Source organism: Ascaphus truei, chromosome 2, assembly GCF_040206685.1.
Source record: "Ascaphus truei isolate aAscTru1 chromosome 2, aAscTru1.hap1, whole genome shotgun sequence".
Taxonomy (NCBI): domain Eukaryota; kingdom Metazoa; phylum Chordata; class Amphibia; order Anura; family Ascaphidae; genus Ascaphus; species Ascaphus truei.
In genome coordinates, this window is record NC_134484.1 from 90925993 (window position 1) to 90941017 (window position 15025).

General features: G+C 39.5%; 1 protein-coding gene across 1 annotated transcript in view; it reads left to right on the forward strand.

Moving 5' to 3' along the window:
• The first annotated feature begins 5033 nt into the window (after window positions 1-5033).
• Window positions 5034-15025, forward strand: part of LOC142488113 (uncharacterized) — a 42013-nt gene continuing 32021 nt past the window's right edge. Inside the window, exons 1-2 of the mRNA XM_075588487.1 lie at window positions 5034-5130; window positions 5496-6328. Of these exons, the coding sequence (XP_075444602.1) occupies window positions 5034-5130; window positions 5496-6328 (930 nt within the window). The remainder of the gene's footprint in view (window positions 5131-5495; window positions 6329-15025) is intronic.

Here is a 15025-nt window from a genome sequence, read left to right on the forward strand (position 1 = left end):
TCCAGCAAGTGTTTGACACTCCTGCATGACGGGAGACGGCCGCATTCTCTCTCTTTCATATTTCACAGGCTCGAAGATCTGCTGCCAAGTACGCGATCGAGTTCCGTACCCTCGCCGCGGAGACTCAATGGAATGATGATGCACTCGCCGCCGCTTACTGGCACGGTCTCTCTGACACCTTGAAGGATGATCTTGCTACCCATGCCTGGCCTTCCTCCCTGGAGGAACTGATTACTCTCAGTGTACGTATGGACCAGCACACCCAGGAACGACGGCATGAGAGACACTGTTCCCGTTCTCTTTCTTCTTCTGTTGTCTCTCACAGGTCGCCCTCTTCGCCTCTCCTGGCATTGGACGCCCCAGAGCCGATGAAAATCGGTAGCCAACAACTTCGGGCCGCGGAGAGAATGCGACGCCGTCAGAAGGGTCTCTGTTTCTACTGTGGTTCTTCGGAACATCGTCTCCAGAACTGTTCCCTGAAGCCGGGAAACGGGAACACCCAGTGAAGGTAGAGGAGCTTCTACTGGGTACTGTCTCTTCTTGCCCCTCTCTCCCTGAGGATCTCCCAAAGAAGTTTATGCTTCCTGCTACGCTGACCTCCTACTGGAAGTAAAGGCTTTCATTGACTCTGTATCTGGCAGTAACTTCCTGGATCAAACCTTCGCCTCTGAGAACCAAATTCCTCTGGTCAAGAGAAAAGCACCCATTGGTCTCGAGGCCATCGACGGTCGCCCGCTCCAGCCAGCATTCATCATCTGGGAGTCCATTCCTCTCACTTTGACCTTTGCCGACGGTTATAAAGAGGTAATAGTTTTTGATATCTTCCATTCTCCCACCGTTCAACATATTTTAGGATTGCCTTGGCTTCAACTCCACAATCCGCGCATTGATTGGACCGGCACCTTGCCAGTCAGTCTCTACGGCTCCTCCTGTTGCGATGCTCGCCGGTTTGGATTCTGTTCCTTCCAATCTCTCGATTCTCCCGACCGTGTATCATGAGTTCCTGGATGTGTTCAACAAAGTACAGGCTGAAGTTCTGCCACCTCATCGTCTATACGATTGTCCTATCGATTTAATTCCAGGGACCATCCTCCTGAAGTCGAAATCTTACCCTTTGTTCGTTCCAGAAACCGAAGCTATGACGTCTTACATCCAAGAAAACTTGGCGAAAGGATACATCCGCAATTCTACCTCCCCCACTGGGGCAGGCTTTTTCTTCGTGAAGAAGAAGGATGGATCGCTAACACCTTGTATTGACTTTCGCGGACTCAACAAAATCACGGTAAAGAATCGGTACCCCCTTCCCTTAATCTCTGAACTTTTCGATCATCTCCAATGAGCCTCTATCTTCTCCAAGCTCGATTTAAGAGGGGCATATAACCTCATTCGCATAAGGGAGGAGGACAAGTGGAAAACCGCGTTTAATACGTGATCTGGACATTATGAGTATCTAGTAATGCCCTTTGGTTTATGCAATGCTCCTGCCGTCTTCCAAGAGTTTATGAACGACATCTTCCGGGATGTATTGGGAACATTTGTTATCGTATACTTGGATGACATTCTCATTTTTTCTAAAAACTTAGATGAACACATTCACCATACCAAACTGGTGTTTTCTAGGCTCAGTGCTAACTGAAGTCTGTTCTCGACTGTCCGCTGCCAAATTCTCTCAAGGCAGTGCAGCGTTTTCTCGGCTTTCCCAATTATTACAGGAAATTAATCCGTAATTTTTCTTCCATTGCTCTCCTCATCACTGCCTTGACCAAAAAAGGTGCCGACCCCACGTCTTGGTCTCCTGAAGCCATTGATGCATTCGAGTTTCTCAAAAAAGCCTAAGGGCCTCATGCAGTAAGCGACGAATATGTGAAATCGGCAAGCTTACCGATTAGTGATGTTATTGGCGATTTTTCCTCTCCGTATGCAGTAAGTGCCGAATACATTCAAAATCAAGGCGAAAACAAATCCGCCCACTCTCACGATGATTAGCCGATCACACACAGGTGTATCGGCGTGCGTGGCGGGGTGCTGTTACGTTCGCCAATCAAAAATCTTGCTGAATCAGGCGAACCAAGCATGTATTGGATAGCGCGCCATATTTAAAGGCAACGTGTACTGGTAATCATTCTCTGTGTTGTTGGGAGTGAGAGAGAGAGATACGCACAGAGCTTGGTGATTTAAGATTTGCATATTGACTGAGAGACTTGTTGTGTATTGGGAGAGCTTTGTCCTTTGTTGTTTTGTTTACATCTTTGTCTTGTTTTATATGTGGAAGTGTTTCGTGTGATTGGCTGTACATTTATTGTCTGTTTTTTGTGAGTGCTGTAAGTATGCCCGCAAAGCGTGGGAAGAGTGATGCTGGTGGGAGTGGGAGTGCTACTCGTGCGAGTACGTGTCGGAGTGAACGTACTGTTCAGGGGAGTGATGTTGCTGGGAGTGGGAGTGGTGTTGCTGGGAGTGTGAGTGGTGTTGCTGGGAGTGGGAGTGGTGTTGCTGGGAGTGGGAGTCCAGTTGCTGTGAGTGGGAGTGCTGTTGCTGGGAGTGGGAGTGCTGTTGCTGGGAGTGGGAGTGCTGTTGCTGGGAGTGGGAGTGCTGGTGCTAGGAGTGGGAGTACTGGTGCTAGGAGTGGGAGTACTGGTGCTAGGAGTGGGAGTGCTGGTGCTGGGAGTGGGAGTGCTGGTGCTGGGAGTGCTGCTTGTGGCGCAGTTGCTGATGGTGTGTCTGGTGGTGGCGTGCTTGCTGGTGGCCTGCTTTTGGAGGCTCTTCCATTGGAAGAAGGAGAGTCCAGTCAGCACCATGCAAGCTCTGAGCCTAAACCTGCTCGGAAGAAACGTGTGGAGAAGCCACGTAATCCTCGCTTCAATGACCAGGAAAATACAGCTCTTGTCACTGGGATTCTGGAGCACTATGACAGTATCTATGGACATTTAGTAGGTAAGTGTACCTTTACATTTATTCTTCAAATACATGTGATCCTAAGTCATCTGAGTTTTGTTCATATGCAAATATGGGTTCAGAATATCTTTCTATGTTAATTAGTGTGGAAACACAGCTTTTTATCATGCGTTACAAGGACAACTAAACACAGGCGTTCAATTTGCCATAACTGCATACAATATGAATGCAAGCTTGCTTACATGTATAGGATTAGTAGTGAATGCTCATGTGCTTCACATATTACACCTAAAACAGCATGTTTGCTATCTCTTGGAACAGGTAGCAGTGTAGGAAATTGGTGCTTCTATTATTATTAATTTACCTCATATATTTTATATGTTTTTCAAGGGCGGACAAGTTCATCAAGCAGAAAAGAAATGTGGGACACAATAGTCATTGGTGTCAATGCGTGTGGGAATAGTGTCAGGGACAAGTATCATTGTCGGAAAAGATTTGATGATATTAGGTCAAAATTGAAAAAGAAAATACAAGACCAACGCGTGCATGCTACTGGCACTGGAGGTGGGCCGACACCACAACGTCTGATATTAACTCCATTGGAGGAGCTGCTTCGGGCAAAATTACTTCCCGTCGTTGTGGAGGGATTGGCTGGTGACCGTGATATTGGAATTTATCCCTCACAATTTCCACCAGGTGAGAAATATTACTGTACTAGGCGTGTCGTTGTTTACAGTTATTTTGCATATTTACGCAGCTTTTTATAGTGCTTCCCAATATAAACATACCTACATCTATATATGTATATGTCTGTTTCTCTCTGTCTCTCATATATATATATATATATATATATATATATATATATATATATATATATATATATATATAGTGTGTGTGTGTGTGTCAAATTAGACATATCTGTTGTAGTCCTACTAAAAGCAGTAACTAATATACCACGTTGCATTGCGTGCTCATTTGCATGTCAATTCCCACAATGCTTTGCTGCATTGGAAGCAATTTATGGTGGGCGAAGATGGGGAACAACAGGGTAGCACACATGTGTAACACATGATAATGAGAAATTATTACTACCTACAGGTACAGAACATAAATATGTATAATATTATTGTGTATTTTATTTATTTTACTCCTACAAACACGACATTACTGCCTATTTTAAACATGCATCAAATATATTGCATGCAACAGCCTACAAACATCACTTGCACTAACACATCTATAGTTGTTTATGAAAAGGTCCATTTTTGCTTAATGTCATATACAGACAGCATAATGAGGCACACGTAGCATATGTTATGTCATTGTGTTCATAACTTAAACACTGCAGACGACTATTTAGCTCCTCTAACATTGTGTTAAAGCAGCTGCAATTAATATCTCATCACAGCATACACTTCAACAGAGGGGGTGGGGTTCAGCACACACACAAATTACAGGCTCATCTTAGGGTCAACTTAGTTCACACCATTTTCACCTGTTTGAAGTAATTGAAAGGTCTGGCTGATTAGGCTGTTTGGGGAAGGGAATACCGTTCTTACAACATGACTAGCACAACTGAAGTTAATCACACTCATTTGAAAGCGTAACTCTAGATACTAAATGCCCCAACAACTCATTAGTTATCAAACCGTACGTCACACATTAGTTCACTCATATCTATAGTTGAACTACTATCAACGACACATTATCACACACTGCATGTCTTGTCTTGTTGAGTGACAGCCACATTCAGGTGTGCCACATCTTCTATTAATGTACCACACATATCCTGTCCCAAAAATAAAACTTTTTGCTATATGACCACCTTCATGATAACCATTGTGAATGTTCATCTCATGATACTTATGTACATTATGATACTGATATCACTACACAACATATGATTTTTATGTACAATTTTTATCTATTTATCCTCACGCATTACTGCAGAAACATAGTATGTTGTATGTTAGGGAACTCAAACGTTCTAAGTACACAGGCATGTACATTGTTATTACAACTATTTATGTTCACTTTCACACACACATTTTCAGTTAAGGAAATGATGCTGTAAGGTACTCATAAATACTGAACATACAATAACTGTTTGTTCAATATTTACACATGTAAATGTAAAACTAATGTTATTGTTATATATAGTTGCCCCTGGAGGACATGTGTCACCTGAGAGGGAACAAGTGTCTTCACCTGGGTCATGCAGCTCAACACACCTAGAAGGTGAGTGTATGAGTTGGTGGCCATATAATATGTGCACTTCTATATGTTATGTTGTCATGTTCATTATTTGTTTTGCACATGTTCTTTAAATAGGATTACTTAGTGTCAGTGAAAATGAAGTGTAAGGCAACATGTATTGTGTTAGTGATGTTAACTATCATGTAGGAGTTGTGAGTTTACAGCAAGTTTTCATGCATTCATATTTCATACTGAGTCCAAACATTATTCGTAAGTCAAGGTAGTTTTTAATGTGATGTTATAAAACATATGGAAACATATTAGTTGTTACTTATGACACAGTATAATTACATAGTAACACAGCAGAGATTAACATGCCATTTAATAATGTGTACATTTATTTGTAGAACATGATGATGAAGATGATGATGATGATGCCACCGCCATAGACACAGAAATACAATCAAGTGAGCATGAAGAGGTTCTAATTGAAACAGTTTTACCACCAAATCGTCCATCAACTACCACATACGATGCAATTGTAGCTTCTGAGGGAAAAATTGTGGAAGCAGAAAATCGACGCCATTCTGATCTGATGACAGTGCTGGAAAGGATGATTGCACTGCAGGAAGAAACGATATCACAATTGGCACATCTCCACAGAGTCTTCATTGAAGTGCCTAAACAGTTGCAAAAAATCAACACCTCATTCGAAGCATTAGTTGTTCAGCAAACCCAAGCAAATTACTTGAGAATGACTACTGTACCACATTTAAACTTCAACACCTCACAGGCAGGATCTTTACATGCTGGTAATTTTTCACCACATGCATCTGAGCTTCATTCCCCAGGTCCGAATGTTACCGCTCAAGTAGCAGACATTGCTGTGCAGGTTCCTGACGACATCCTACCGCTGCCATCTGTACAAAATCAGGAGCTGACACCTACAAAGGAGGCGACAAAAACAAAACACCACAAGCAGTTACTACTGACCAGTTTTTGGACACAAACAAAAAAAGACACACATGAAACAGACCAACCATCACTTGTGCAGTGTCTACCAACTTGCTCACATGTGTCAGTGGGCACAAGCCCTGTCGGTGAGTCACTGCCCAAAAGCCCTGTAGGTGAGTCACTGCCCAAAAGCCCTGTAGGTGAACAGTCACTGCCCAAAAGCCCTGTAGGTGAACAGTCACTGCCCAAAAGCCCTGTAGGTGAACAGTCACTGCCCACAAGCCCTGTAGGTGAGTCACTGGCCACAAGCCCTGCCCGTGAAGTGCCAGAGGCCACTCAAAGTGGCTCTGTTGTGGCTAAAGTTGTTGCAAAACGAAAAAGGAAAATACAAGAGACAACAAGCAGGCCTGTTACTCGCTCTCAAAAGGAACAAAAAAAATAAATGTTATAATTCACTAAATATGTCTTTGGCCTTGTTTTGTTGACTTCAGATTATCTAATTAATATTGTATGTATGCTGAAGACTGTGTTGTTTCCAAACTTTCAAGTATGTTCTTGTACACGTGAACTTCTGGAAATTTTACCAGTCCTAATTAATTAATAGTGTTATTAATATTGATGTATGAATCGTGTATTCAGTAATGGTCCACCAGGAGCCAGTTGCTAAGTTTAGAGAAGCTGCCATTGACTTTGCAGCAAAACATTGCATTTGGGTGTGTTACTTGATGTAATCATTGCATGTGCATATTATTCACATGCAATTTAAAAAACACCTATTTAACTGCAAACATCTTTCTTGTACGTGTACAGTAGGATTTTGTGTTAAATATTACTTACCTTTGCTGGCCATTGTAATGTTGTCCTTTAATCATTTATGTGTTCTTGTTTCAAGAACATCTCTGAATTTATACTAATATATATGCGCACACACACACACACACACACACACACACACACACACACACACACACACACACACACACACACACACACACACACACACACACACACACACACACACACACACACACACACACACACACACACACACACTGTGTGTGTGTGTATGTATATATAGTACTATCTAAACTGGTATATATGTATTTACCAAAAACATACACTTCATGCTTCCTTGTGAAAACACACTATTTTAAGAATACAGGCCTAATGTTTGAGAACTATACTAACTGTGAGCCTATAACAGTATTGGCCTAAAACAAATGTTTATTACTTAATTCACTCATGTTTAACACCATTTGAATAGGTTGCATACAAGGCCTACTTACTGCCATCAATATGTTGTGTGTACTCCTGCATTATATATATATATATATATATATATATATATATATATATATATATATATATATATATATATATATATATATATATATATATATATATATATATTTATGAGAGAGATATATTTATAGATATATATACAGACGTACTTCAACTGATGCAGACAGGGAGTTAACCAGACTTTCAAATACACACAGAAATTTATGTGGAAAAAAAAACATTTCCTTTTGCAGGTGTCTGTGTATTTCATGATATGGCTGTGTAAGCACTATTTTCACACAGTGCTCTATTTTATTTTTCAAGAAACCACAATGTTACTTAATTAAAAGTCTCGGAATGTTATGAGAAACGAGATAAAAAAATGATACATGTTTGTCAGACAAACGGCTATCAGAAACCACAAACGTTCAACCAATTAATTCAACATATCCAATTGGAGCTTCAAAAAAAGGAGTAACAGTTGATACTTTGGATGACCTTGAAAACGAAACACAGCAAATTGTTAGGCATTGACCACTTTCATTCTTATGAGCAAAGAACAGAGACCTGCACACATTTTTTGTGTTAATCTGCAATGGCTGATGAATTCGTAACGACTATGAATCCGCACAGAGGGTATAAATTCATGATAGCAGAAGCGATTTTGTCCACTTGCGGACACAAAGCTAACACACGTCAAATCTATGATTTGATTAGAGCCAAATATCCTTATTACCAAGAACGTGGGCATGCGCGCAATTTTAATTCCTCAGTAAGATTCACTTTATCAACTAAAGACTGTTTTGAACGTGTGCAGGATAAGCTAGAAGACAGGTATGGTTTCTGGAAGATTGCCAAGGATAAACATTTCACCGTGAAAGAGGGCACACATATTGTGCTTAATGGCATATTTATTCCTAATGCCAATAGCAATGGATCCGCTACTACTGTTCCGTGTGAATCGATACCTGCTGCAATATCTGCACCCTCCATTCCTGAAACCCACATTGTACAAGAACATAACTACTATGATTATGTACCAAGCCTTTCAGCTGAAAATGCATTGGAATGGGTACCCGAAGAAATGAACCTACCTCCGGACCAATTGTTTGAAGAAAGCAGTGGCGATTCCTATGAGCGCTTCATGGAGGAGATGTGTGTCATACTGGATTCAGCGTTTGGGTCAAGCGTGGATGAAAATGCCTTGCATTTCTGGAGCGAACAGTTGCAGGCAGACGAAGAGTTAATTCTAGAAGAATGGTAAATATAACAATCGTTATGCGTTGACTCTGCGTTTACATTTTTTTTTTTGTAACCACCATTTTCACTTTCAATGCGTGGATACAGCGTAACATTGCACACTGCATAACATGTAGCGATCACAAACAAATTGTTTCCTAATACAATATAGTAGAACCTGAAAGAGTAGTACACATTGCTGACGGAATAAATATACGTACTTTCCTATCCCTTTAAACATATTAGCAACATTTTACCATAACTCTAACACATACCTGTTTGGTTATCATGCAACATCTACAAAATAAAAAACCGGGTCCACCACGTATGACGTGGGACCCTTGTCATGGGCCAAGGCGTCCTTAAAAAGGATTACGGATGTAAGTCCCACCCCCAAGCGACGTGCGCGCCTCAAAGCCTATTGGCTGTCTTGTTTTGTTATAGTAACGGTAACTGCAGTGTGTCATACAGTGGGGGCGTACACTGGGCGTTAGCCGAATGTTAATTGAGTGGGAGGAGTGTTAGCGTGCGTTTCACGCTGGCTTAACATGACATCACACGTATTGCATTTGCGCATTTTGTTATCGGCTGTGCTTTCTGTCCAAACACGTCTGTTTAAAAAGAATACAGATGTACTCGTTCAGAACGAATGTAGTTTCGTCTTCATTGTAGTTGAAATAAAGATTTTATGTTTACTGGTATTTTCAACATGTATTGAACGCACAACGTACGCATTGTTTTGCGCATGCGCTAACAGTTAGTCGACCCAAGCGTGAAGTGCGTGCGCACACTAAGATGTGCGCGCACATTTTAGTATACAGCCAACGTTCACTTCATATACATAGTTATGCCTGCTACAAATTTAAAGAAACATTACATACTGATGTACACTTGTACTTCTAACATATAAGTGAGTGACGTGTGTATGTACACAATCATATAGAGCTGTGTAACGCGTTGTCACGGATACATATATAGTAAGGTGCCATCTTTGACCATCATGTGTTTGCTGTATTTCAGAGATGTCGGGGAAGATACAATCGGATCAATGTATGATTTCAGAAGAGTCTACCTTTATATGAGATGATTGTGAGGAGGAGCCACCGACTACTATACTACATATGGAACTAATTTTATATTGCTTGCAGCGCTTATTAACAAACAATTAAAAATGTGATACCCTTATGCCTATATTGCATAAGCACTTAATTAACATAATGATGTTGCAAAAGAGTGCCTCATGAATTTTTATTGAGTGTTCTTTAATTACTACTAGCATTTTATGGCATGGTGTGTTTTATATATAACAACCATTCCCACTCTGCTAACACATTTGTGTATTCTATTGTGTAATGGAACGTATGACTGTCGAAACTATGTAACAATAATAATAATTATAATATGAGCATGTTCATGTATAGCGCTGCTAGTTGTACACAGCGCTTTACAGACACATTTTTCAGGCTGAGGTCCCTGGCCCGTGGAACTTACAATTTATTTTTTGCCGCCTGAGGCACAGGGAGATAAAGTGACTTGCCCAAGGTCACAAGGAGCCGACACCGGGAATTGAACCAGACTCCCCTGCTTCAAACTCTCAGTGCCAGTGTGTGTCTTTACTCACTGAGCCACTCCTTCTCCCAATGTAAAGGACACTTACAACCAACTAGCCATTTATTGTTAAAAATCTCTTGTTACATGGGTATGTTGATAAAATGGTTTGGGACTGGAGCAAATAATGTTATTGGCCAGATGTTGTGGTCCCCTACAATGCATGATGTTCTGAATATGACATCAACATCATGTAATGAAGTACGTTTCTGTGTATATTTCATTAACCTAACTAACTATAGTTTACTGTGTTTATTAAACGTTCTAAAATTAAATAGTATAGTCAATATGATGATATAAGCTACCATAATAAAGCTGCTGTTATCATTTGTCGGTGTTATACATGGATACTACACAAATTGATACAGACACAAACAGTTGTCTTAAAAAGTGTGTCTATGCTAATGTGCACGTGATTGACGTTACAATGTGAGAATACTTGATAATTATCATCATGATAATGATGAAGTGACGTGATTGACATTCCAAAAATATTACCAACATTGTCATATTGGGAAATTAGAAATGCTAAATGACAGTAACATTTGCGACAAAATTGTGGTTTCTGTTAACAATTTTACACTTGGTACATGTAGGACACATCCACACACGTGTGAGTTATACATACACATGTCACAAATTTAAATTAATGTTGACTATTAATTCCTAGCATTAATAAACACCTACATTGCTAAATATAAGATGTAGTACGCATTGTTGTGATTATAGGCATTCATGCATGGAGTGTTATGATCAGTCAATTTCATCCGTGATGAATGAGCTCCCGTAAGTAAACAAATAAGTACAGTTATCCCCTTTTCTCCAAACACCTCTATATTACATTAATGGAATTTATAAGGAAACATACATAAAATGTGATGAAATGGGAGTAATCATTTTCTAATACAATGCACATGAAAGCTCAAGAGTAGCTAAATGCATATACATGATACAGAAAGTACATGTATGTTACATTTGTGTTTAAACCAATATGTTGGGTTTTTACTTCAAATAATTATAGGAAGATTGAGGTAGGCACATCTTATGAGAGATGTCAGCAAATATACATACCATGATCAGTCATACTGGAGATATACCTATAATGCAAAGGAACAATATATAAATTGCAAACATTGACATGCCATCTTCAGTACCGTAAACAACACAGCAAAGTGTGTATTTGGTGTTAAATGTGCAACACCATGTATATTTGTTAAAAATAAGTGTGTACAAGCGCTAGTGCAACAATATTGAACAAACAGGAAAAACAAAACCTGGGATACAGTCCTAGAGAGTAGGTAGTCCTGGAGCTGCCGTGGAGGTTTAGTCTGGGATCTTCCAACCAGATATGCAAGATGTGGGTGGTACAACCTCTGATGGCGCTGAGGGTAAGTGGCTGGAACAGAAGTCTTGTGCTGAGGTGTCTTTGGAATAGCTCAGAGAGGGAGACAAGAGAAATACAAGCACCACTATGGTGTATTACCCTTAAACAATGTGAGACATATGTATGGAAATATGGAGCATTTAATGGTTAAAACAATTGTTAATACAATTGGTATAAAATGCGAACTGTAAAATAAACAGTAGATAATCTTCTGTGAATAAACGAATTGAGGGCTTCCCAGCACTATTGGCCGAAAAAAGCCTTGTTGCTCCACCAGGTAAAACTGAAATCCTACTCACCGTCCTGGAGTAGGACATGTGCATTGGAACGGGGTCTTTAACCAGGGCTGGCCGTCTGCTGCGGGTTACTGGACGTGCTGGAAGCGTGCGGGGAGGTTTCTGAAGTACTCGTGTTCTCAAACAACAGAGTGGATAGCGCACGTCTCCTCCGCTGACGTCACTGCCGGATTGGCTCAGCTACGGTGTCCCTGGATGGCCACAATACCTTCCTACGCGTTTCGAAACACTCGGTCACGTGTTTCTTCGTCAGGGAATGAATGCTACACGCGTTGGGCTTCCTTATATACCCCCAATGTTCTAATTGGCCAATGGGAACTTCCAGAGGGCGGTCCAAAGAGTAATGAGTCCTTAAACACTTGCCTTGGTCACATCATTAGTGCAAGGGAATATAGAGACACTTGATAATTAGGCTATTAAGCAATTAGGCAATTAGTTAATAAGGTAATAGTCCTGCAGAAAAATATATATACAACATAATAGAATGACAGATACAAATGACACTAATAGCAATGACACTAATAGCAATTGGTATTTGTGCTAATATTCCTGAGACAATAACATATTATATTTCTAAACCCTTAGTAATGGAAAAAAAGTATATAAATATTAACCAGGGTGTCGAAGAGAATATAGCACATTGACCAAAGCTATACATGTGTGTAATACAGTGCAATCTTTAATTATAAAAATGCAGACGCGTTAACAATTGCTAATATAATGTTACCAACAAATTGTCTGCATTAGGGAGTCTACAAAAAAGGATCAAATAAACATATTTTTATCCAAAATAGTAAAATACAGTTATATGGTGTATACTTATAATTAAACAGTTTGATCCAATAATTTTATCTATTGATTGTAATTCTTTGCTTATTTCATAATGGCCAGAAAAATGACACATTGGATGTAATAAACATCAAATAGTATACATATACATATATTTTGGACCTGTAAAACCAGTCCTGTTTAGGAAATGGTCAAAGCGGAGAGGCACATCCCACACGGACAGGGAGGAATATCTAGAATCAATTGAAACAAGAAATTTTATATGTGCAAAAATGTGCTGAATAATAATAGTGCATCTATTTAATTAGTAGTAAATACTAAATAAAATATTAAATATGTGGTAATATTAAATACTTAAATATGTAATGAAATATTAAATTAAATAATTAAGTGCACTAATTTAAATTGTGTATAACTGGTGATATTCTTAGTGATTATGTGATAAATAAGTAATACTGGCTAGGCGCATCCACATTGGTTGTAGTGTCGGCGGACAAGAACTGACAACCTTACCATGTAATTTGTAAATAATAAAGTGAATGTATAAATGTAAAATTATTTGAGAAATGATGTCAGATCGAATTCCACATTCAGTCCAAGAGGGCTGAGAGTTTTCAATTCAAATATCCAATAGGATTCTCTCCTGGAAATGATGTTAATTTTATCTCCTCCTCTTTGGCTGAATGTGGGACATTCAGTCGCATGACATTTTAGTCCCTTTGGACTCTGTGCATGTTTGAGTTTGAAGTGGAGAGACACATTGTGGGCCTCAAAGCCTCTCCTGATGTTGTAAATGTGTTCTCCTAGTCTTCTCTGCAATGTTCTGCTCGTGCGGCCCACATATTGTAAGCCACACGGGCATTCTAGCAAATAGATGGCAAATTGGTTATGACAATTAATAAGTGTTCTGATTGGGTATTCTCTGGCTGTAATATTGGAAACAAATTTTTGAACTTTTATACTATATTGACATGCAATACACTTGACACAAGGGAAATAGACTTTAATGCTATCTCTTATGTGTGTGACATCTCTGCTAAAAGGACAACTTGGGGATAATTTTGTTTTTAAATTATTCGCTTTACGAAAATATATTTCCGGCTTATCTTTCAAAAAACTTTTTAAGATGTCATCTTGCCGTAACAAACCCCAGTGTTTTTCGAATATTTTGACTAGCTGAGGAGCAAGTGAACTATATTTTGTAATAAAAGCCACTGTATTGCCTGTTGTGATTGTCTTATCTTTTGGTTTATATTGTAACAGGTCTGACCTTGTCATAGCTGTAACGGTCTTAATGGCATTGTCCAACTGACGTTTGTTATACTCACGGTCAATGAATTTTTGTTTTAATTCTTGAGCTTGGGAGTCAAAGACAGCGGGGTCAGTACAATTGCGTTTAATCCTGACCAGTTGTCCTTTGGGAATGTTTCTAATCCAGTTTTGATTATGGTGACTACTGGCCAGTAGATAGGTGTTCGCCTGTACTGGTTTGTAGTATGTTTTGGTTTTTAAGATGTTGTTTTCTGTGTACAACTGTAAATCTAGAAACTCGATACAATTAGTACTTTCTTTAAATGTAAAGACCAGGTTCCTATCGTTGTTATTAAGATACTTTTTAAATGATTCCAGTTCACAGACAGGACCCCCCCAAAAAAAAATAACGTCGTCTATGTAGCGCCGCCATAGCATACGAACCTCATCCTATGGCGGCGCTACATAGACGACGTTATTTTTGTGCTCCAGAAACCTCCCCGCACGCTTCCAGCACGTCCAGTAACCCGCAGCAGACGGCCAGCCCTGGTTAAAGACCCCGTACCAATGCACATGTCCTACTCCAGGACGGTGAGTAGGATTTCAGTTTTACCTGGTGGAGCAACAAGGCTTTTTTCGGCCAATAGTGCTGGGAAGCCCTCAATTCGTTTATTCACAGAAGATTATCTACCATGTATATTTAATCACATTCAAAATGTAAATCAGCCTGGTGTACACATCATATGGATGTACATGTTACACTGCACCAATAACATTGTATGTAAGCATACTAGAAGCATGAATGAGTATGGGCATAATATGTGTATTGTCTTAGCATAAGGAACAACACAATGCTAAAATATTAGTGTTTTGTTACCCCAGTTGTATTCACATACACACAACTAAAGTACAATTGAAGAGGGATTATATAACCTGTGCAACAATAACATACCGGAGCCACATCCCTTTGTGCACACAGCAGAGAAAAGAAAGGTGTGCAACCCATATTCATCTGTGTCCTAACAGAAGGTTATATAAAAAAACATTATTGTTAAGATAACATAATTTAACTATAAAAGTAGAACTTGGAACATATATGTTTTTACTTACAAGAAAAAAATGAATTGATGAGATT